This window comes from Camponotus vicinus, unplaced genomic scaffold, assembly GCF_025532165.1.
Source record: "Camponotus vicinus isolate PSW18456_S1 unplaced genomic scaffold, iyCamVici1.0 SCAF_11, whole genome shotgun sequence".
Taxonomy (NCBI): domain Eukaryota; kingdom Metazoa; phylum Arthropoda; class Insecta; order Hymenoptera; family Formicidae; genus Camponotus; species Camponotus vicinus.
Genome location: NW_028141947.1, coordinates 14,326,086 through 14,348,560, shown reverse-complemented (window position 1 = coordinate 14,348,560; position 22,475 = coordinate 14,326,086). Strand labels below are relative to the sequence as shown.

At 38.1% G+C, this 22,475-nt stretch overlaps 2 protein-coding genes across 6 annotated transcripts in view; one reads left to right on the top strand and one right to left on the bottom strand.

Annotated features, from left to right (window-relative positions):
• Sema1a (semaphorin 1a) overlaps positions 1–22,475 on the bottom strand; it is a 366,157-nt gene that overhangs the window by 31,017 nt on the left and 312,665 nt on the right. For all 5 annotated transcript variants that reach the window (XM_083081468.1, XM_083081469.1, XM_083081474.1 and 2 more), the window contains one exon: positions 14,604–14,713. The gene's annotated coding sequence lies outside the window, so the exon portion shown is untranslated. The remainder of the gene's footprint in view (positions 1–14,603; positions 14,714–22,475) is intronic.
• Positions 1–22,475, top strand: part of LOC145961363 (uncharacterized) — a 49,430-nt gene that overhangs the window by 22,655 nt on the left and 4,300 nt on the right. Inside the window, exons 2-3 of the mRNA XM_083081482.1 lie at positions 9,212–9,659; positions 21,071–21,225. Coding sequence (XP_082937608.1) covers positions 9,434–9,659; positions 21,071–21,225 — 381 coding nt within the window. The 5' untranslated portion in view covers positions 9,212–9,433. The remainder of the gene's footprint in view (positions 1–9,211; positions 9,660–21,070; positions 21,226–22,475) is intronic.

Below are 22,475 nucleotides of genomic sequence, written 5' to 3'. Positions count from 1 at the left end.
ACTAACAATAATATGTGTCATGTTTTACACAATAAAGAGATAGTAATTTTGAAACAGTGAGAGCTATCCAATAAATCAAGTTGCCTCTCAAATTACAATTAAACAATCGAGGTGCGCTCCATAATGAGATGAATGATAATAGGATTCATCGATGAATCGACATTCGATGAAAGCGTCGACAAAGTTAATTAAAGAAGCCGAGAAGAATTAAAATAATGACGAGAATGCATAGATGGAATACCGATAATTCGTCACGTGGCACTAATCAATTATGAAGATGATCCAATGGTATTATGGAATATCATCAGTATCACGTGTTTTCATAATTGCTGGATCATATTTAATGGTCGGTCTCTCTAGGTTCCATGAGTGTCGACCTTTCCCTTTTTCCTCTTTCAAAATCCTTTTCTCTCTCTTTTATCTCGGCAAGTAAGGGTATGTTATTTGACCATAAAAATATATTGCTTCCGTGAAAGACTTACTGATCGTCGATTGCTAGATCTTTAATACTTAATTGTTAGTTGTACCGTTACACACGAGCTATACTTAAATGTACTGGGGTTGAAAGATCCCAGAATTTTTTAATAACAAATGATTACAACATTTTGATTAAGTACTCATAGAATACTAAATAGCTAAGAAGCATGTGCAGTAAGTGCGAGATACATGCGAGATAACATTAGTCAATATGAGGGGGGAATAATGTTAAATCTCATAATTATCTAATTTATCAACTCAACTGAACTAACTAATAAATCAACATAATCTCTCGCGTATGTGGAATTAAATAATTTTATAGACTATTAAGTACCAACGAAACAAATTAAAACATTCTCTATACATGTATAATATTTAGATATAATAAGTCATAACATACAGTCGTAAATTATTATCAATTTCTACGAGTCGACAGTTGTACTTTTCCTACAGCTTTCAATAAAATATAATATTTCATTATCTTTATGTACAATATTTTTTAGCGAAGCCGTCGTGTACTTAGGCGATATTATAGTAAAGAGCGAAATTTCCATCGAAAATTCCTCGTGTAAATATAATACTGCCGATGATAAATGTACATGGGATACAATCTTTCATCGACATCATTACCCATCCGTCCATTAGGACCCTCACAAAGCAGCCTTGCTGCGATGCCCAGAGCCTTTGTGCATTCTATACATGCCCATAAACCCGCAGTACAGTAAGTTTTCTCGAAATTCACGGAACTGAAAGCTCTCTCCCTCTCTCTCTCTCTCTCTTTCTCTCTCTCTTTCTCTCCCTTGCTCTTTGCTCTCTGGGGAAAGCTTAATGCGATGCGCGTCTTGTTGTGTAAATGTTGATAATTATGTACCTTCATACGTTCCTCGAACGAGCATTTATTTTTTTTCGCCGCAACGACACGTTGGCACGCAACGGAAAAAAATACGATTCCCTCGTGGTCTTTCTGCGTTTTGCTGCGTATCGTAACTCCGGCGTGTTAATTTACGATGAGTATCTTAAAAGCAAAAACATTATCTGGCGCAATGCGAATTTCACTTATGCTCTAATTAAATAAAAAAGGAAATAAGACTATTTCGTAACTTGTCTGAGATTGATCGCAATGCGCAATGATATGTATATTTTTCCTTTATATTTGAAAAATGGAGTACTCGTACCATTTTTCGTAATTACGATAGGATCGACAATTTCTCACAAATTTATTCAAGCCTTCCTCTGCGGGTTTATCCGCAGATGACAGTGGTAGCGGCAATGGCGATGCTGCGTTGGAGAACGCGTCGAAGAAAAATATTCCCGCGCCATGGAAGAGGCCCGAGCACACGCACGAGAGAACCGCGCCTCCTCGCCGCATCGGCATACCTGTCGGTCGTCGTGGCGTGGTAAATATGTGGCCGGCCCCGCGGCACATATGTATCTGCACATAGCAGCCCAGTTGGGCCTTTAATGATGATCTACGGTTAGCTACCGCGCACAGCTTCTATAAACCTCCTAATTTCTCCTCTATAAATTCGTCGACCGCAGGGGGAACATCCCCGTCCCCCGCGAGTCGGCCTTTTCTTCTTCGCGCTCGCTTCGTCTTCTTCTTCCCCACCGGGGCTGGGGGCCCCAACGATCGGGCTTCTTCTTCAGCCTCCCTTTCCCATCGGAGCCGTCGTAAAAGCGCGACTGTATTTAATATTTCGCGAGCCTGTGTGACGCGTATATCGTTTATTATCGACCGTGAGCTCCGCGAAGACAGTGGGAGCGGTAGGACGAGAAGAGAATGATCCTGCGAGAGAAACGAAGGTGAAGCGAGGAGAAAAAAGAATAACTCCTCGGACGAATCCTGGTCCTCTACGAGAATCGAGGAGAGATACGACGAAAGCCAAGACCGTGAGACTTGCGTGCTTTTTATACTCACCAGCTGAAGAAACACTGCTCGAGAGGTCTATCGATGTTTTCATTTTTGCTCCTTCGATTTGTCTCTCTCGGTCGATCGATCGAGTGGCTCGCAAACATCGTTAGAAATTGCGCGAAGACACGTAACCAGCCGATCATAAAGCGAGATGCTCTCGCAAAAACGCCAGGCAGTTGGAGAATTTTAACACGAAGAGCGAGGAAACATTAGATAAAAGCATCGCGTAAAGCATATACGCGACGTTAGAATTTAACGAGCAGTTACGTGGACTTTGAGTTACAGCGGAATGTCTTGTAGGTACAGGATACGATCGCGGATGAGGCATAAAAATACCACGTCGCGATTCACCGTATCCCATTCGCGATTGTATTCCCGTGACAGAGTGAAATCGCCGTCCATTCGGTATCGGCGCAAGCAAGTTATCGGTAATTTCGATAAAAGCGCACTTTTGTGCGTTCAGGTGGTTGCGAAAAAATTCAAAGCTCTGCAAAGACGATGATGTGTAACTTTCATTCAACCCGGATATTAACGAGAGGTATAACTCGCGAATGCGCGGCGAGATGATGCGTACCATATGGAGGATACGAGATATTTTATCTTGTTATTATTACACTACGATACAGAACATCAACGCGGAATTTCTCCTCGAAATCTAACTCGCAAAGTGATTCGCGCCTGATATCTATCCAAGAATTTGGAATCGAAGTGTGCAAAATGGAATGGACGGAGAAGGAAAAATGCTTGCAAACCGGTTGCGTGAATATGACATTGGAATTCGAGTGAAAGTAATAAAGCCGATGAGCTAAATGACGCGAAGACCATTTTATGAAACGGTTCGTAAAAAATACATGAACAAGGAGAAAAAATTCGTTAATAAATTTCTTAATTTTCCACCAGGATACCTCGTAATCATTTTTTACCGATTATTAATCCCGATGCATTTATATCTCTCGATTTATTGAAAATTCTGAGCTTAACGAATCACGAAATTATCGTCACTGTTACTCTCGTTTATCCAAGACTAAATCTCATAAATTACAAATATTCGTCGATATTAATGTGTATCGGATTCTATGAGATATTAATTACTGATATCTTATAAATGAGTTATATATCAAAATTTTATAAATTATTTTAAGTTATATAATTTGAATTACTGGAGCAACTCCGATTTAATTCACATGTTTCTTTTAAATTACATTGTAAGAAATCCTAAATTTTTTTTACAAATAAAGAGGGTAGGACATAAAGATTTATACTTATATATAATAATAAATATCTAATTGTATTTGTCCGACAAAAATGAATATCTAAAGACATTAGGCTTAAAAATATTTTCACACTAATATTTTTTATTTTACTGTTAGTTTAAAAAAATCTACCTTTTCAAAAAAGTAATCAATCGATAACTTTAAAGGGTTCAGCCTTTTTGTCGACTTAATGCCGGCAAAAGATAATAAAGTAAAAATATTTTTTGTGTAAGCACGAGAATATTTACCTGATTAAAAGTGATGAGAATTTATTGTTTAAAAGGAATATTTGAGAAAAATGACCAGTCAGCACTATTTTATATTTTTATCAGCATCGATTTATCGATTTATTTATCGGTAATATAATGTCGATATTCAAAATACGAGGATTACGTCGGAATTTAAGATGCATAAAATTTATTCATCATAAGCTGTAATAGAGCAAAATAATATATTGTTAACTCGTGTAATTTCCCCGATTCTTCGATATGCAGCGTGCTTTTAAAAAGTCGTATCTGCTGTTTAGACGGCTGGATTGCGAGATGCCGACAAAGTACGATAGATACCAGCGGTTCAGGAGGAATAGAAGGGCGGATAGGGAAGCTGGAGAAGGGAAAACATCAGGGCGGAGCTTGAACACGGGAGGAGGAATAAAACGCGCAAACTCGAGACGAGCACCTCTCTTTCTCCCTTGCTCTGTCTTTCTTCCCCTTTTCTTCCGTCTCCCTCCCCCCTTCTCCCTTTCCCTTCTTTCTCCGCTGCTTCTCCCTTCGAACGAGTCACCCCATCCGGTTTTCCTCTTTTCACCTTTATATGGATTTTTTAGCCACCCGCGGCCCCTTCTTCCTCTCATTCGTCGAGAGGCTTGCGCAAACTTGCTGCACGAGCCCTCCTCATTTCTTTCCACTCTCACTCTCCCCATCTTTTTCCTTCCTAGTTTTTCTTTCTTTCTCATAGGTGCTACAATTCAGTGGTTTTAATGTCTCGTCTATTTCTACTTCGTCAAAAGTGGTCATCAAGCTTTTTATGTTGCTCCGCTTTTCTTAAAAATTGTCTCTGCGTTTTTCTTCGAAATGTATTTTCTCCTGAGAATATCTCATAATTTCTCCTCTCTCTCTCTCTCTTTTAATCTTTTTTTTTTTAATAATTTCTAATTTGTTTCTGAGAGATATTTAATATAACATGTAGTCTTATAAAGCTCGAGAATGCAGTGAAAGCGACGTTCGGGAACTCTTTAATAATGATTCGATTTACGGCGTGCAAATCGAAGATCTCGCAACTTTTCGCGATCGTTTCGCTGCCGACTCTTCGGCTTGACTTCCTTCGAACCGGTTCGCGGGAAGTTTCTGTGTTAACTTCTTTTTCCTCTCAATTTATCGGACCCCTTCCAGCACGGTAACGAGTCACGCTCGTGCCATGCAACAGCGACGGCTAATCGGGTATAAAACGGAGACCACTTGCCGAGTCAAATGTGGTTTTTATCATTCGAACAAGCCCTTAATCCTAGAATTAATTAACTTTCAATGCGCTTTCGAAGCGTCAAAATGTACGCACGCGTGCAAATGTAAAGTTCCGTGCGCTAACACTTGCAATCAGCGGTCAGACTCCGAATGACATTTAAAGATTTATATAAAAAACGTAACTTTTCTCTAAATAATTAATGATAAAATTCAAGTTTGTAAAGAAAAAAAGAATCAATTGCGGCTGACAAATATTTTTGAATAAAATTATTTTATAAGGTTCTTTTAGAATTTGGGGAAGGAGAAACCCGTAACTTATATAAATAAATCCGAAAGTTTATATAAATTTTATTATTAGTTTCCACATATAGATCTGTTCTATTTATATGACATATAATATGGTACATCAAGATATTTTTTATTATCAATTTATCGTGTAATTAAGATTTTCCATTTCTCATATGTAATATTTAGAAATATAACTCATTTTATCTGTCTCTTTCCCTCTCTTCCTCTCTCTAATATAATTAAAACATTCATACATTACATACAATTATATATATATGTATATTAATTCTAGAATATCGATTGAAATCATTGCTAATCTCATTAATCTTTTTTGAACTCTCTAAGAAGTCAATTAACGACACACATGTAAACACAAATGTAAACAGACAGAAAGAGAAAGAGAGAGAGAGAGAGAGAAAGAATAATATAATCATCTCTAGGGGAAGGTGATGAAATTAGACGTTAGCATTTTTCAATCCAATTAACACGAGGGAATTACTTTGAAAATATCTGGGACTATGTGATGACATAGATTACCACGTCTTTTGCAACAAGAGGATTGACCTATAAAGGAACGCAACGATTTTAGCGTTTTCAAGGAATGCCGAATCATCGCTTAATCGTTGAACAATCGTGCTCGGACCTTCACCTCTTTCGTAGAGAGAGTGTTAAAGTTTTTCCGGTGGTATTCGCATTTCAGCAAAATCGTCCCGACGGCGACGACGCTAATCGGCTTTCGCGAGCTTTGAGGTGTTTAACATCGCTAGTACGATTTTCGCAGAAGTAACACTGCGCTAAATCAGCGAGATACAATATCCGCCATTCAATCACAAGATCATGTCGAAGAAACAATCAATTTTTGATCGATGAGTATGGCGTTATTTAAATAATAGAATGAAAAAAAAATTATCAGACTGGATGCAGCGAAAGAAAGAGAAGGAAATGGGCGGAGAAAAAAATGTGTTTCAATTTTATTATTTTTAAAAACTCAACTCTTTTTTAGATAGAAGAAAGGAGTTGCTGTAAAATATTTCTACAGACTTTTTCAGACTGAAAACTATGCATATCTCTTGGGAATATATTTCGTGAAATATTGATGACCCCCTACGGTCTGCTTTAACATTTGAAGAAAGGAATGAATGATGAGAAGGAACGGAAAGAGTTGTTGACTTAGCGGCCTATCAGAAATATTATGTATCGCATGACACAGCGATGTATTTATGATCTTCGGAATTTTAATTATCAGTAGCAAATCGATAATTATCTCGTAAAATTCATATTCCATAATTCATTCAATAAATCGCTCATCGATTCGGACCTGGAATTGATCATCACTCTTATCTCATATTGAAGCATCATCATTAATCGGATCTATCTTACACTTAACTCTAGAAGACTATAAGGGTCTACAACGAAAGGGTGCGAATTATTTCCGCCCACGCTAGGAACGGATGTACCTCGCATATACACGACAGAAGTGAGCAAGAAGATATGACTCCGAATGGGATTCCTTATCGCGCGTCGCAACACTCTCTTAACGCGAATATCCGCGGAATTACCGCGCGGTTGTCGCTTAGATTATAAACGACGCGTACGACATGCGACAGAGCATCGGGTGCAGCAGCACGCGCGTTATTCGCGCGCCCTGCTCGTTGCACGCAAGAGAGAGTTCACTATCTCTCACTCAATTTAAGCCTCATCCGCCGTAAGCGGATCGACCAAGCTGGCCTTTTAACGTCGGATAGTCTCGCCTCTCTCGGCTGCGCGCGGCATAGACGCCTATAACAAACATTATCCGCCATAATGCCCCCGTGTAAACATACCTACCTACGTGGTGCATCTCCTCTCCTCTCCTCTCGCCGTGTCTAGCCCCTTTTTGTCCAAATAAAAACGCGCCTCCAAGTTTATTTAACCGTTTAGCACCGAGTTAAGTTTCACACGGCTAAGCCGACTTTTCGGCACGCTTCCCATCGCGTGGCTACTTCCGCTCAGCACGTGACGTCATTTCGCGATATCTCCAACACGAGATGCTCGCCCGTGTTTCTTTTCATGCATTCCAGATGACGTGTGGAGAAAAAATGAATGAACTAATTGAGGCCGAGCAAATAGTTAAATTTTCATGATAATTCTGCTTGCATGTGTGCTTATATCGCTGTGTATTTTTATTCTTTTCTATCCGAATTGCATAACAATAATTTATTACGAACAATTCATACATTCGCTCATTTGCGTTTTGGGCGAATATAACTTTTACAATCAGATGGCAGGCGCCGCAAACCCTTAAATCCGTGCGGTTTTGCGAATTTCGCTCGAAGCCTTTTCCTCAAAAGAGTCGCAAACGAATAGCCATTCGTACGAATTTCTCCCACTGCTGACAATCCCCACTCTCGTTTTCGAGAAGGGTCTAATATTTAGTGTCAGGTAGGAAAAAGGCCCAGTCGCTACAGAAAAGGATCGGTTAGAGTAGGTTTAGAGACGCGAGTTTCAAACGCTAGGATGATATATTCGCAAATTTTAAGTGCAATTCTTGATAAGACATGTACAGTGTATAAATATCCTTATGATATTGATATTATATTTTTATAAATGTGATAAATATATTAGTAATCGCGTAAACGTGAATAAATTGTGCTTTTGTTAGATAGAAAGTTTGGAACTACCAATGAAAGCGAATCTTATATATTATTTATTTATTGCTATGATACTTGCTGATGGCGTATCAGGAGATACGATTGTGTCCCTTTATTAAAGGAATTATAAAAGAGTTGGATTTTTACGACGTATTGTGTCTTAATTAAGAGAGATCTATGTATTGTGCGAGTAGTTTGTTCATTATATTTACAGGTCGATTATTTCTGCATTGTCGAATTTTTTTGTTTTTTGTTTTTTATTAATATTATTAATCAAAGATATCTATCTAGGGATAAAGAATTTATAAATTCAATATTATTTTTTTGAACATACAACCTTTAAAGCATAGTTTTCTTTCGTAACGGTTTTCTCAGCAGAACACTACCTGAAACGCTAATTGCTGCCTAGTTTTCTTTTTTAAATTGTTATTACATGTCCAAATATAGAAGTCTTTTAGAAAAAAAGTTTATTTTTACAGAGATAAGATTTAGAAAACGAATAACTCAAGTGAAACTAAATTTTATTAGAAACTTACATTGACTTTTTTTAATACATATATTGATAAATTATATAACTGATAAGTTACTGATAAATTATATAATATATAATATAAGCAATTAACATATACATGAAACAATTGTTCATGTTATTATTCGATCACTGGACAAATAATTTTGAATGTATAATTTGAAGAAAACATCAGATATTTTTCATATGTATATGTAACATGATAAGATTTTTAATTCCAGTTTTTTAAAATTTAGAAAAAGTGATTAGAATTTTTATAATGAAGAGTTCCTGAAGAGTAAAAGTCTAGATTAGTTTTAGAAAGATTTCTTTAGTTTAAAATAATAAAATTAGTGGAAAATGATAGCGTCTCTTCCATTTAAAAAAAAAATTGCAACTTTTTTTTAGAATTTTAAAATCTTGAATAACATCCTATAATTAAATTTCTAAAAATTTCTGTCCAGATTTTACTCTATGTAAATCTAAAAAAAGTTTCAAATAAAAACTGAATAATTTTGTTAAAATTTTTTATTTCCAAATTGAGGGAGGTTTAATTATTATAAATCTGTAGAAGTTATTCATCACTTATGGGAAAAATTTAATAATCTAATTATTATTCAGAAACAAAATTAGAATCGCAGAAACGATAATCATACGAAATTTGATTATAATTTTATTTACAGGTGGAGGAGTGTCGGTGCGACAGCGTGTCGGTACCGGAAGAACCGGCGCCGATACTAGCGGAAAACGGCACGAGGCGGCCATTATTACACGCGAACGGCATTGCCGCTCATCGAGAGGAGAACAGCTGGTGGCCGGCCGAGCAGGGCGGAGGGGGTCACGCGATAAGGGAGCGTGATAACAGCGCCGCGGTGGCGGGTGAGCTGGCTTGCCTCGCGGGATACATGGCGAGTTACCTGAAGGCGGCAGGCGCGACCTGCGCCTCGACCGGAAACCCTCATCAATACCACCCACACGGGCATCCCGCGATGGGGGTCGGCACCCATCCGCATCCGCATTCTCACCCGCACCCGGGTACGCCGCATCCCGGTTTGCCGTCACCCTTTGCCCTCGCGACACACGGCCATCCTCATCCGCACCCGCTCGAACATGGATTGGCATTTCCACAAGGTACTCTTTTCAATTTCTCGTAATATGAATTCATATTTCGATGCTGTAGCATTGCTCGATCAGTCCGATTAATTAATCGAGCAATAATATTCATAAAATCAAAATTTTGTAGAAAACGTAAACAATACTGTATTTTATCTTTAATAAAAAATCTGTTTATCTTTTTCAATAAAAATCTGGTATAAGAATTTCTCATTTTCGTTAAGTGCGTAATAATTATTAATAAACTATTAAATATTAAAATTTTATTTATGTATGATAATGTTTCTAAAATAGAATAATCTTTGCGTGTCTTTATATAGCATCGAAAATTGAATTCATTGAGATTATATCATTATGTAAAAATCTGCATGAAATTTTATTCAGACATTGAGGAAGTTGATACTGCATACTATATTACTCAGCATTTACATTGGAATAAACATACATTATGAATACTGAAACAATAGCTAATCAAAGATTTTATCAAATCGATGTTAAGAACGAATAAAATGAATTAATCTTTTTGAGCAAGCCAATTATAGTAAATAAATTATAATAAATTTAAATACGTTATACATATATTTAAAGCATGTCATACTTGACGTTGTAAAAATGAAGTATCGCATTGGGATATGGTATTAGAATAAACGCAAATCATAGATATTCAAACAATGATTAATCAATTATTGCCAAATCCGGCATTAAATTAATTTTTTTTGAGTAAACCAATTATAATTAATTAATTTAAATACACAATTTCCTTCCCTTAAATAATGTCATACTTGACATGGTAAAAATAAAAAATAAAAGTGTATGTAGTTGCCATTAATTTAATGAAATTATTTTAGTAATGATTATCTGGGATAATTTTAATAAGGAATTTACATGATTCGAAAATATTTTAATGCATTCGCAAAAAGGTTTTTATATAATCGTGAGATGGCGACAGTGGTCGTTCTTTGTATATATTCGACAGTGTATCGTTCTTTGTATATATTCATGTTTATATATATAGTATCGTTTAATACTATTCTTAAACGTTTTTTGCTAAATGAAAATATCACGAAATATCACGAAATACTACGAAATGGAGGAAAAACGAACGTGATTTTTGATGATGCGATTGATTTGATTAATTCAATGTAATAAAAGACAAGCGATTTAATCAGCGATTCAGCATTGTAATCTTATAGGAGGATTTTACTGCAAATTTTTTTTAACTTTTTGGCGTTCTAATAATATTTAATTTATTATCATTTATTATTATCACATTTAAACTGGCACTTGTATATAAAATAGATTTCGATTCATATCAACTTTTTTTCTCGATAATCAAATACGTGCTTTTTTTTAGTTTTATTGCTAGAAATAAATAATAAATTTTTTGTAACATATCTCAGACTTTGATGTTCTATTAAACTTATTTTTATTTTAGTAGATTCATATCGATATATTATAAAGTCTAAAATACATATTCTAAAATATAATATCAATAAAAATTTGATGTAGATTTCCGAGCAGTTTGATACAAAATACTTGGCAGAAAGGAAAGATTTTTATTAAGAAAACCTGTTTTTAAAAAAGAAAGTTTAAAATTTTAAAATTGCAAAAAAATAAAAAATTAAAAAGTATGATTGCCTCGCTCATTAATCAAACATATGTTATAAAGAGTGCAAAAAGAGATTCATTCGAAATATTTCAGCACAGTCATTCCTTTTTTAGTATTATATCTAGAATGCTCTTTTCTTTGTTCTGTTTTCTTGTTCTTTGTTCTCTTTGCATTCTACTATATCTCTAGGAAGATTCTCTTATTTCTAATATACAATTTGCGAAATACTATTAATTTGTATCATATACTTAATTTATCAATATCTTTTAAGTAGTACATATATTTTTTAACGATGCTAACTACTGCTGTAAGAGTGACGTTTCTTGCATATCGTCGTTATTGATTGCCATGCAAATCGATGCATCGACTGAAGCCATACGAATGTCGAGCGAACAATCTCAGGGCTTCCTAACTATAACTACTGTCAACGAATTGATAGAAAACATGCATTGCATGTCAGTATTTTTCAAATGAATATAAAAAATATGATTTTCGGAAAACACAGTAATATGCTTATTAAAAAGCACCTTAAATATATGGATCTCATAAACGATGATCGAGGAGATGTATTTGTATTTGCGATTTAAAACATTAAACAGGCGAAAAAAACATTCGTGGAAAATTTGTGGCTAACGTGCATTAGATATGCGTCTCTTGGTTAACATCAGCGACGTCTGGAATGTTTGCCCACAGAGAGAAAACCCGACAAATACTTAGCGAACGGAAAAACTCGAGGGGTCGGTCGCGACGCGCAAAACAGAGAGAAAGACAAAGAGGCAACGGGCAATTTCGGGGGAAGAATTCTCTCTGTGTCCGCGATTCCACTCTCGAGATCGCGAACTGCCGGGTCGGTAATTGACTGCATAAATTTTCCAGTACGCCACGGGACGCACGTAGACGAAAAGAGATTGCGATGGCAGGAGGGAGAGCAGAATATAGAGCAGAATAGAGAGTAGGAAGAGAACGACGAAGAGAGTGTGCTTTCGCGTTGATTTCCTTTAGCAACACGATTCGGCGAAAAGCAGCTCGTTTCTCCTCTTTCTCTCTCTCTCTCTCTCTCTCTCTCTCTCTCTCTCTCTCTTTCTCGTTCATCTTTCGCCTTCTCGCTCTCTTTCACCCACAGTCGAAAGAGGGTCCGGCGACGAGGGACACAGGGTGCAGGGGGCAGAGTGTCGAGGAGACGGAGTGGTTGGAGGGGATCGGGGGATGCTTCGGCGAAGAAGAGTGGAGAGAACCATGAGAGTAAGCCGCTTATCAGGGTGGCAGCAGGCAGTATAGGTCCAACCGACGTAGATAGGTGGGTTTCCATGGAAACACGGATCTGTCCGTTGGGTCCCTACGTACTCTACGTCCAGCGGCTGCCTCTATCCGTTGTAGGCGTATCCGCGCTACACGAAAAGCCGCCGAACGAGAGAGGAACGACGCGGTGATGCCGCGAGGTTGGAGAACAGTACGGAACAGAAACGGGAATAGAGGAGAGAGAGAGCGATAGAGAGCGATAGAGCGCGACGGCTCTCGTGCCGCTGGAGAGACTTCGCTTTTATCATCCGTTTGTGAAGCAAACTCGCCTCGATTCATAGCCACGGCCACGAAGCCGCCATTTGCCCCTCTGATCTCGCGTATCCTCGGTATTTTTGCGATCCGCGCAAAACATATATCGTATGACGGTTTGGGCAGAGCTTTTATTTTTTTTCTCACAGATACCTCTCCGCAGACATTGAAGCGTTTTAATCTCGACCCTCGCGCGCACGAGAATCGATAATTAGGTTGCGAAGCTATCGAAAGGTATAACGGCTCCCTTCGTCGAATTAATTCACGCGACGATGTTCGTCAATGATGACGCGTGGACGAAAAGGGCGATTTCGTGTCGTTTGATACGCGTCGCGCGTCGATGTTTATTTTGTTATGCAATGCCATGCAAGGGCGGCGGGGGTCTCTCTCTTCCCTCTTCTTCGCGATCGACGAAGGAGTGATAGCTTCGGGCAGGGAACTCGCCGAGGAGGCAGGAAGGGGTGCGCAAACGTAGGATCTCTCCCCAGGACTCGTGGCATGCAGCGAAATACGTGGGAATCGCGTCACATGGCCTCCGCCCTTTTCCCATCCGAGCTACTCTATTTGTTGTTGCAGAGAAATTGCCCGTCCACTTAACTTCCTCCTGCTCGTTCGCGGTGGCGCGGCGCATGAATAAAGACACCGTTGTCGATGATTTCCTTCTGCCGATTGTCAATCGAGGGGTAGCGACGAAACAAGTGATTTTGATCCCGGCCTCCCACGGGCGACATGCGCTTCCCGAAGCCATGAGGCATAATGTATAAGATTAAAAAATACTTCGTGTCATGAATGAAAGAAGCTTACGCGGGAGAGTAAAATGTCCGCTCTAAATATTTTAGATGTCGAAATGTATACGCTTGATCGGCTCTTACGAATCGTTGTAAAAAACCTCTTGAAATTTCTGCGGTGAATTTTTTAATTATTTAAAAATCGTTTGATAATTATAAAAAAAAAGTTAAGCGAGATTAATATGTATATGAATTTGAAAATTATCCTGGGAATATGTTTGCTCGATACAAGTTATATAAATTCAATGTTTCGAGTTTCCAATCAAATGTCGCGAATATTGCCGCTGCTAAAAGCCAGGCTTTCTGTTGGTGGGCGCTTGTCAGTTTGGTACGATTCCAATCACTCAATTAGGCGTCAGGTTAAGGGCGACACGTGGCGCGGACACGTGCTGTGTACTCGTCGTTACCAAGTGGCCGCGAAACGACGAAACGAGAGAGCCGCTTCCATGGCGGCGCGTGTCACGGTTAAATTGAGTAGGCGGATGTGTGTGTCTGGAGAGGCCAAACACAAATCCAGACCTAATTGCAAGACAAACACTCGAAGCTGAGTGAAATGTCGCGTACGGCGAGACATCGACACTCACACTCGAAAATCTCGTTTCTCCTCATCGTTTCTTTCGTTTCGTTCGCGTCTTTTTACCGCGATGTCCTATCGGAATTATGTCTTCTATTATTGATACAGCGAGATCCATTTCGCGTTTATATCCAGAGAGATTTCCCTTATACTTGCTAAGAATTCTTCGCAAACATCGTCACTTCGTTTTTTTTTTTATACGCGTGAGTAGAAAATTGATAGAAGATACAAAGTTTTTATCTTTCAATCATGCTTCCCAAAAATATTTACACACATAAATATACCTATACATATAGGTACTTGTTATTTGATAAGTAGCGAATAACTTTTCGCGAGTGGACATCGCGAGGAAGAGGGCATCGGTTGGAACATTGCAACGCGAAACTTATCCGATTATCTGCTCCTCTCGGACGCACGTCAGTATTTTGTTACGTACTTACGTTCATATCCGTTAGATTATCGCAGGAGAACGGCTATTCGACACGACCACACGCACGTTCCTTCCTTTTCTGCCGGAACTCCCATACGAATGACAACTTCTTTCGATTTCCTGCACATATTACCATTTCGCTTTTCAGTACAAATAGTTTTCACACAGCTGATATATTTTTAATTGGAATATTTCAATTTTATAATAAATTATGTAATGTATATACTTTATTTATAATATATTTGTGGAATATAATTCAGAATAAAAAATGCTATCTGCAATCTTATATGTTATGTAACAGAACATATGTAAAAAATCAGAAATTCTATATACATACAAAATATATAGTATACCTAATACATATATATAATATAATGCATGTACATAAAATTATTATTTAAAATAGTATTTGTCAAAAAAATTATAAATAATAAATTTTCCACCACAAATTATAGGTTGTTTAAAATGGACTTTAAAACACATCTATATGCATCGTTTGGAAATATTAGGATTATTAAAAAACATCTTTGCATTATCTAGAAATATTGAGATTTTCAAAAAACTTCCCATTATCTATATTACTAATTCTGTTCACAGAAGCAAATCAGGACATTTCTTATACACTAAGCTAATAAACGAATCACCCCCAAATTGGCCCAATTAGGATTAAACAAAAGACATCGAGATATGAGTTATATAACTATATATTCGCCATGGGGGTATAATTCTAAAGAGAGAACATGATATCATGGTGATGGTGATGATTTAGGGATGAATATTTTGGTTAGCAAACCTTTGTTTGCCGAGATCACTTTTTTCGAGACTATCAATTACAACATTGTTGTAATATGAATCATTAATAAAATTATTCCATTAAAAAAATATGCTTTAAATTTTGAAAAAAATGGCTTTGACAAAATAGTTTTGTCAACTATAATTATTTGCAAATAATTTTTTATACGTTTCGGTATCATATTAAAAACAATGGAAATAATCAGTTATATCTAAGATTCGCACTTCACATGTATTAAAATACACAGTAGATATACATGTAGAGATAAAATTCTGTCGCTAATTGTTGAAATAAATTTTATATCTAACTCCCAAGATTTAGATCGAAAATGAGAACGAATAAAATTAGCTTTATTACTTATTAAAGTTAAGTATTAAAGGTGATATTTTTATCAAAATTATTATGCGAAAAGATTTGTCGCGTAAGCTGGATGCAACGCGAATGTGCTGAAAGATTGGAAAAGTGACATGTGATTTTTTTAGTTTTTCTCGAGCCTTTAGTGTTGCGCGATCACACGACGGTCACGTTGTAAACGCAAAGTCGGCCAAATGTTTTCGTAGCTGATGGCCTTTTAGAATTCCCTCTTCTGTCACCGTCCGCCACGTGCTGTCATCCCACGGTTCTCCTCCCCAATAATCCATTCCTCCGCCCATGGCGCCATCATGTAGCAGCCTATTCGCGTTTTAGCTTTTAATTAATTTTCGATTCTGTGCTCAACCGTACCTCGCCTTCCATTGTCTTCTCCATCCGTCTCTATGAATATCAAAGTAGTCGTCCGATCCTGCGACAAGCTTACTATTTTACGGCGCTTCTCGATATTCTCCGTTTTTTTTTTTTCGCGATTTATCAAACCTAAATGATTTGAAGAATTCCCAGCGCGTTTCATCGCCAGTCATTAACGATCGCACTTTATGGCTATTTACAAAATTCTTATTTTAGACAGATTTTTTATTATTTAATAATCTTATAATAGAATAACTGTTATAAGAAAGTTTTTTATGATGTGATATATTTTTTCGTGAACCATGAAAGTATAATCCAGCTCTGCGGTTTACGGTCAACCTGTGCAAAACCACGAGAGAATGTAACGTTGAATTACATGTTGTGTTCACTTCAAACAACTTTTTCAAACTACTTTTTCTTTTTTGTCAAACCAAGATGATTTGACAAAACCGCGGTGAAACCGCGATTAAAGGGTGAGGAAACTTTGCATGTCGACATCGGTGCGTTGTTTGTTATTCAGTCGACCGTGCATGTAATTGTGATTAATTACCGTTTCTCTGGCATATCAATGATATGTTGCATCCGAGATAAATTCTCAGTGCCGTATTTCAGCAGCAACGGGCGTTCCTGACGTTATCTGAATCGGACATGTACATTTATTTGTATAATTTACCGTAAGCTCTTTCCCGCGCGAAAGTCTAGATATACGCCGAGGGATAATAAGTCAACGTAATAACGTGTCAACAAACGTTATTAATTATTTTCCCATCATTGCGTACTTTATCGCGCACTGTTCAAATATGCATTTTAATTAAACCTAACATTAATAGTTTCTCTTTTTAGATAATTTAATAGACTTAAAAAATAGATTCTCTTCTTTCCCAGATTACATATATTCACAACATAATATTGAATGAAACAAATTTATTCAATTAGCCAAAATTAATAGTCAATATTTTTTTTAATTTTTTAAAAATCATTCTTGACAATTTATGTTCAAAAAATTTCTTTAATACTTGAATCGCAAAATACACGAGTAAAATATTGTGAGCATGAAATCTTACAACATATAAATAATTTACAAACACATATAAATAATTTACATGAATACTCTCATTCCTTATAACGACCAGGAAAAATTACACGCCGTGCGTCCAAGGTCGCGGACGCATAAGAGAGCACTGATGGATTACGCCATCGGATTCTGCGTGAGAGAGATCACTGTGAAATTCTGTTAGTGGTCCATTGACTTACGCGGATCTCGACGAAACGGTAAAACGCGGCGGGCGCGGAAGAATCCAATAAACGCAAAACGAATTTGCTATTAGGGTCGCGTCTGATCTCATTGCAGGCCAATGAGGCGGAGCAACCCTTATATCAACCCTCCCGGTATCGCGTCTCGCTGACGATAATAAATCGAATCATACTCCGGGAGTCAGCGGGTGTTTGCCGAGCCATTAGGGTCGCTTAGCTAACTGTCTCTTCTCGAAGCCCCAGATACGGTTGTTAAGATTTTTTCGCGCATTTAAATCGATCGAAATGCTCGACTTGGATTGGAAATCATTATCGTTCTAATAATTTTTAATTATTGTAAGAATTTTAATGCAAAATTAAATGCATGATAAATACATTGGAGATATAAATATTTCAATCTTATTATAATCTTAAACATAACGAGAGCGATAGAGAGATTTCTTCGTTCGCGAGAATCTGATTCGTTTTTTAATATAATTTAATTTAGACTTGACAATATGCACCTAATGCGTCCAATAAAGTGTACAAACTTGCGACGAACTTATTCTCGAAACATTCTCTGTATGTCAAGGAAGTGAGTGCGAAGAGTCATAATCGGACCGCTATTGTTTTGGTTTTGGAGAAGTGCCTAGCTTTCATTGGACCGATGGCAAAGACCATAGTTAACGGTAGCACTGACGCCCACTCGACAATCAGAGCGTTCTCTCAGAGAGCCATTCTCCTTCTACTATTATGGCAGCGAATTCAGTAACTATGAACACGAAAAGACTTCCAATCAAATGGGATTTGTTCAACAGATAATTCAATGCGTGTAAAGGATATAGTATATGAAAATTCAAATATATACAGGTAATAAATATTGACTCGATATAATTGTGACATTTAAGTAAATGCGACATATTCTAAAATGCTATATTGATATTTATTAATGTCTTGACGTGATCTATATTAATTGTCATCCACATATAACAAGTAATAACTTTATACAAAAGACAAACTTTAATTTTTTTAAATATTGTGCTTTTAATTCAAATATCAGAATATATAGAGAAATCATTAGCAGGAAAGAGAAAAAATTCTTGATTGTATTAAAAAATACATATAATACTTTGTGCTTTAAGCATCGTGTTTAGGTCCTTATTAGATCTTTCTCATGTTTTGTATCTTCCTTCTATTCATAAATTTTTTATAAATTAAAAACTTATATTATAAAATTTTCAAAAATCTATTCTTTATCTGTTACTTATCTATAAGTACTATTGATAAATATTACCATCCCATCGTAATTAGACAAATTTTATTTTCTTCTTCAAATATTACCCATGATAAGCAAAACTATATTATCCAAGAAGATTGTTTTACTCGAGAATTTCGATATACGAGTTTATAATAATCAATGGTAGATTCATGGCGAGGGTGGCGAGATACGTATCATAGATCGAGCGATCGCGGGTGTGTCGCGTCCGTCACATGAAGCGATGGCGGTAATTCCGACCACCGTGGAGTTTGTACATTGTGAGCTTGACGCAATCTATTCCGAGGATCTACTACAGTGCCATACTGGTAGCCCACTCGACCAGTTCGTTAGCCAATCACACAGGTATCGTCGTTCGTCGTCGTCTCGGGGCTCTCTTCTTGAACCCGAGAAGAGCAGCCATGAGAGATGCGACTGATACGACGATGCTTCCTCCTTCTGGACCGCTCCTTCCTTCAAAGCTTCGGGTGCTTTGCAGTTATCGCTCCCATTGGTCTGCCAGTCGTGTCGAAACGCATTCGATCAAGTTTCGAGTTACATGAATATTAATTTGTCCGTTGACACATGTATACCTTGTTTTTTATCATAAAACTTATAACTTTTTTTTCTTGATAATTATATTTGTGTATGCATATTCTGTATGAATAGAAGTCAGAAGGATACGGTATAATAGAAAATTGTTTTGATGAGTGCTCATATGCACATATCATGCTAAATGTTAAAATTAATATATTATAGTTGCTGTATAAAACTGGTCAGTTGAAAGTTTTTTATAATCGATTTTATTCTCTCTAAATACATTGTTTGGCATTTTAATATTACTCTCATATGTTTAAATGTCATACGAGTTATTTTAAGAATCGTTGTTTTTCGCGATGTGTACATGTACATATTTTCAATTTGCGACTTTAAAAATTACTATATTGTTTTTGTTATATTGTTTTTTGTTCTTCCTTCTCATTTCTGTTCCTATTGACGCAAACTTTCTCCTTTTTATATCACGATGGTCTTTTTCTTTGTCGTGAGTCGAGTAGAACGTTGAGGCATGGCGGATAAGAGGAACGGAAAAGAAAAAAGAGAAAGCATCGAACGTCTCGTAAACAGCTGCCTCGCGTGTCTCCCGAGTCTTAATCGATAACGAATGACGATTACAGACATATACTTTGCAAAAGACAGGGCTTTGCCAATTTCTCGTGAATGACCCTATTATTTCTCTTATTAACTCGTATGATAGTCGGTCACTCGCGACCGTAAAACCCCTGCCTTGAAAAAAACTCGCGAGTGTTGGAGACCTATAAAGATTAGAACACACTTCGATCAAGTATATTCCGAGATCTTTTATTTTTTTCTCATATTAACGTCGCCAATTCTCTGGAGTAAAACGACAATTCGAAAATTCGGTACGTAAAATATTGCACTTCGTGGCCGGCGGCCCGGCGATTCCCCCCGTCGTGAAATTCCACCATTCCGCCTGCGACTTTACGATCCGGCTTCCAACCCGGAGACACTGGCGAGGCGCAGTTTTCCAGACGCTCTCTTTTTATTGGTTCGCGACACGAGGATACACACCGTGTATATTCGCCGATGTTGCCCGCCGAGAGACCCCGGTATCGTCATTTTCAGCGGCAGCTGGGAGCGAACCGCGACTTCGGTCCTCCTGGATGCTCGTGTATTCCGGGGTGTACTGCCTCCCTTCCTCCCCGTGCCCCTTCCCCCTCGCCGGCACCCCCGTGACCCCCTCATAAGCGGATTACGTGGGTCCCGAAACGAGCCAAGCGAGGCTCGATGGCACGAGGAAGGTAACGTGGGGTGGGTCGTTGAGAGGAGAAGGCGGGAGGGAAGGGAGCTGTTCAAAATTACGCTATCGCGGCCTCGCAACGCTCACACCCCTCCACGTCCGATCTCCCTTTGCCACGCGGCAACAACCCCCGTCTTCGTGGAAGACACCAACGTCGAAGGCGTTCCATATTTGAAGACGTCGTCATCGGCGCGATTGGTGAACGTATTGAGATTTCGATCCCCGATAGCGGGATAGTTCTTTGGCGGATATATTTTTCACTTCTCCTCAATATTTTATTATATATCTATGAGAAGCTCGAGTATGTTTCTCTTTTTGATTATCTCGTTTATAGTATATTACATGGCGGATATTGCCGTGAAGTTTTTTAACAAAAACATGTTCTTACACGCGTTAAGGCGTTTCAAGATCGTTTAAATAATCGCTACCGTATTTTATGCAGATATGTAAAACAGCTGCCATTTTGCTATGAAAACATCGAGGGATTTAATGAACTGGAATCAACCTAATGATCGAGTCTATAAGCGAATCTTTTAATTATCTCTTGCAAAACGTTACGGCGCACTTTTAAGAGCGCTCGTAACGCGATGAAATGAAATTTCTTATCATATTTACGAGAATTAATAACGAACGCTTTCTTTCTTCGTGTTGCAGGAATGAATCAACGCAAACAGCGTCGCGAGAGGACGACCTTCACCAGAGCTCAACTGGACGTGTTGGAGGGGCTATTCACAAAAACGAGATATCCAGATATCTTTATGCGAGAAGAGGTTGCTCTTAAAATCAACCTGCCAGAATCGCGAGTCCAGGTAATTATTTTACCTTTTTTCCCTGTTCTTATCTCTCTCCGTCTCTCTCTCTCTCCCTTTCTCTCTGTTTGCAGATTTTATTCCTATATTTTATATCTCTGTCAACGAAGTTGAAATAATAACGGAGGTAGAGAGAAAGCTCCTACGAACTTTTGGCGAGTAAATCACGCTCTTCGCAAATAATCCGAGATTGCATTCATCCGAGATTGGTGCGATTTCGCGTGCCGTATATTAACGCAACGTTTAAAGTCATTACATTCTCTGCACGTTAACCGTACGATGTAATACGCGGTGATCTTCGAGAAACGAGAGCGAGGGGGAGGAAGAGGAGGAGAGAAAGAGAAAAAAGAGGGAGACAGAGAGAAAGAGAACACGCGTTTCGTGCTTCAGCAATCGCGCGCGAGATTTAAGGTATTTACACAGGGCGTTTGCGCCCTACGTCGTTCCATTTCGCCCATTGTCCCAACCCCGCGTCTCGTACATTGATAGATGTGCCGACGAGCTCGTTGACGCTTTTATTGCGGTTCTCATGACATCTTTATTTCGCGGCGGGGCGTTACCAAGTCACGGTATCGCGATTCCAAGCTCGTGTCTCGAATTTCAATCGCGTTCACCCTATACGCTACACATACGATATTCATGTGTCAAAAATAAAATTATTAATCCCAGAGTTTCGGCGAATAGAATATTTGCGAATTTTTAACATTGATGTTTTATATATATTTGCGCGTTATTTTATTTTTATTTAAGCTCTGGATTTTGCTTCTAACTCCGTTTGCACGTTACTCGAGTTCGGATCATTGACAATTTGTATGGGCATCATAGCACCTACCGCGATATCGTAACTAGCGGCTTGTAGGAATCGTGAAATATAGGAGACAAAAGCGTGGAAATTCAGTTCTTGGACGCGGAGTTTTCGCGCAAAGTTAAGCCGTCGTGAATGACAGTCCAACTGCAAAAGGGTGCATCGCGCACGAAACGCACTCGTGTATGAGTGTGCACATATGTGTGTAGGAAACACAGCGAAGGGAATGCGATCGGTATGTGTATACATACGTGGGATGTGTATACATATATATACACTATACTGTATAACACGTACAGCGAATGTACATGTGCGAAAGAAGCGGCGTATCTACGAATAATGTCTGGAGGAGGGATGCTGTCTGAAAGTTTTAAAGGCAGGGGGATTCACGGTAAAAGACGGCAGGAGGGGGGCAGCAGAGATCTGACACAGACCATAGTTGTGC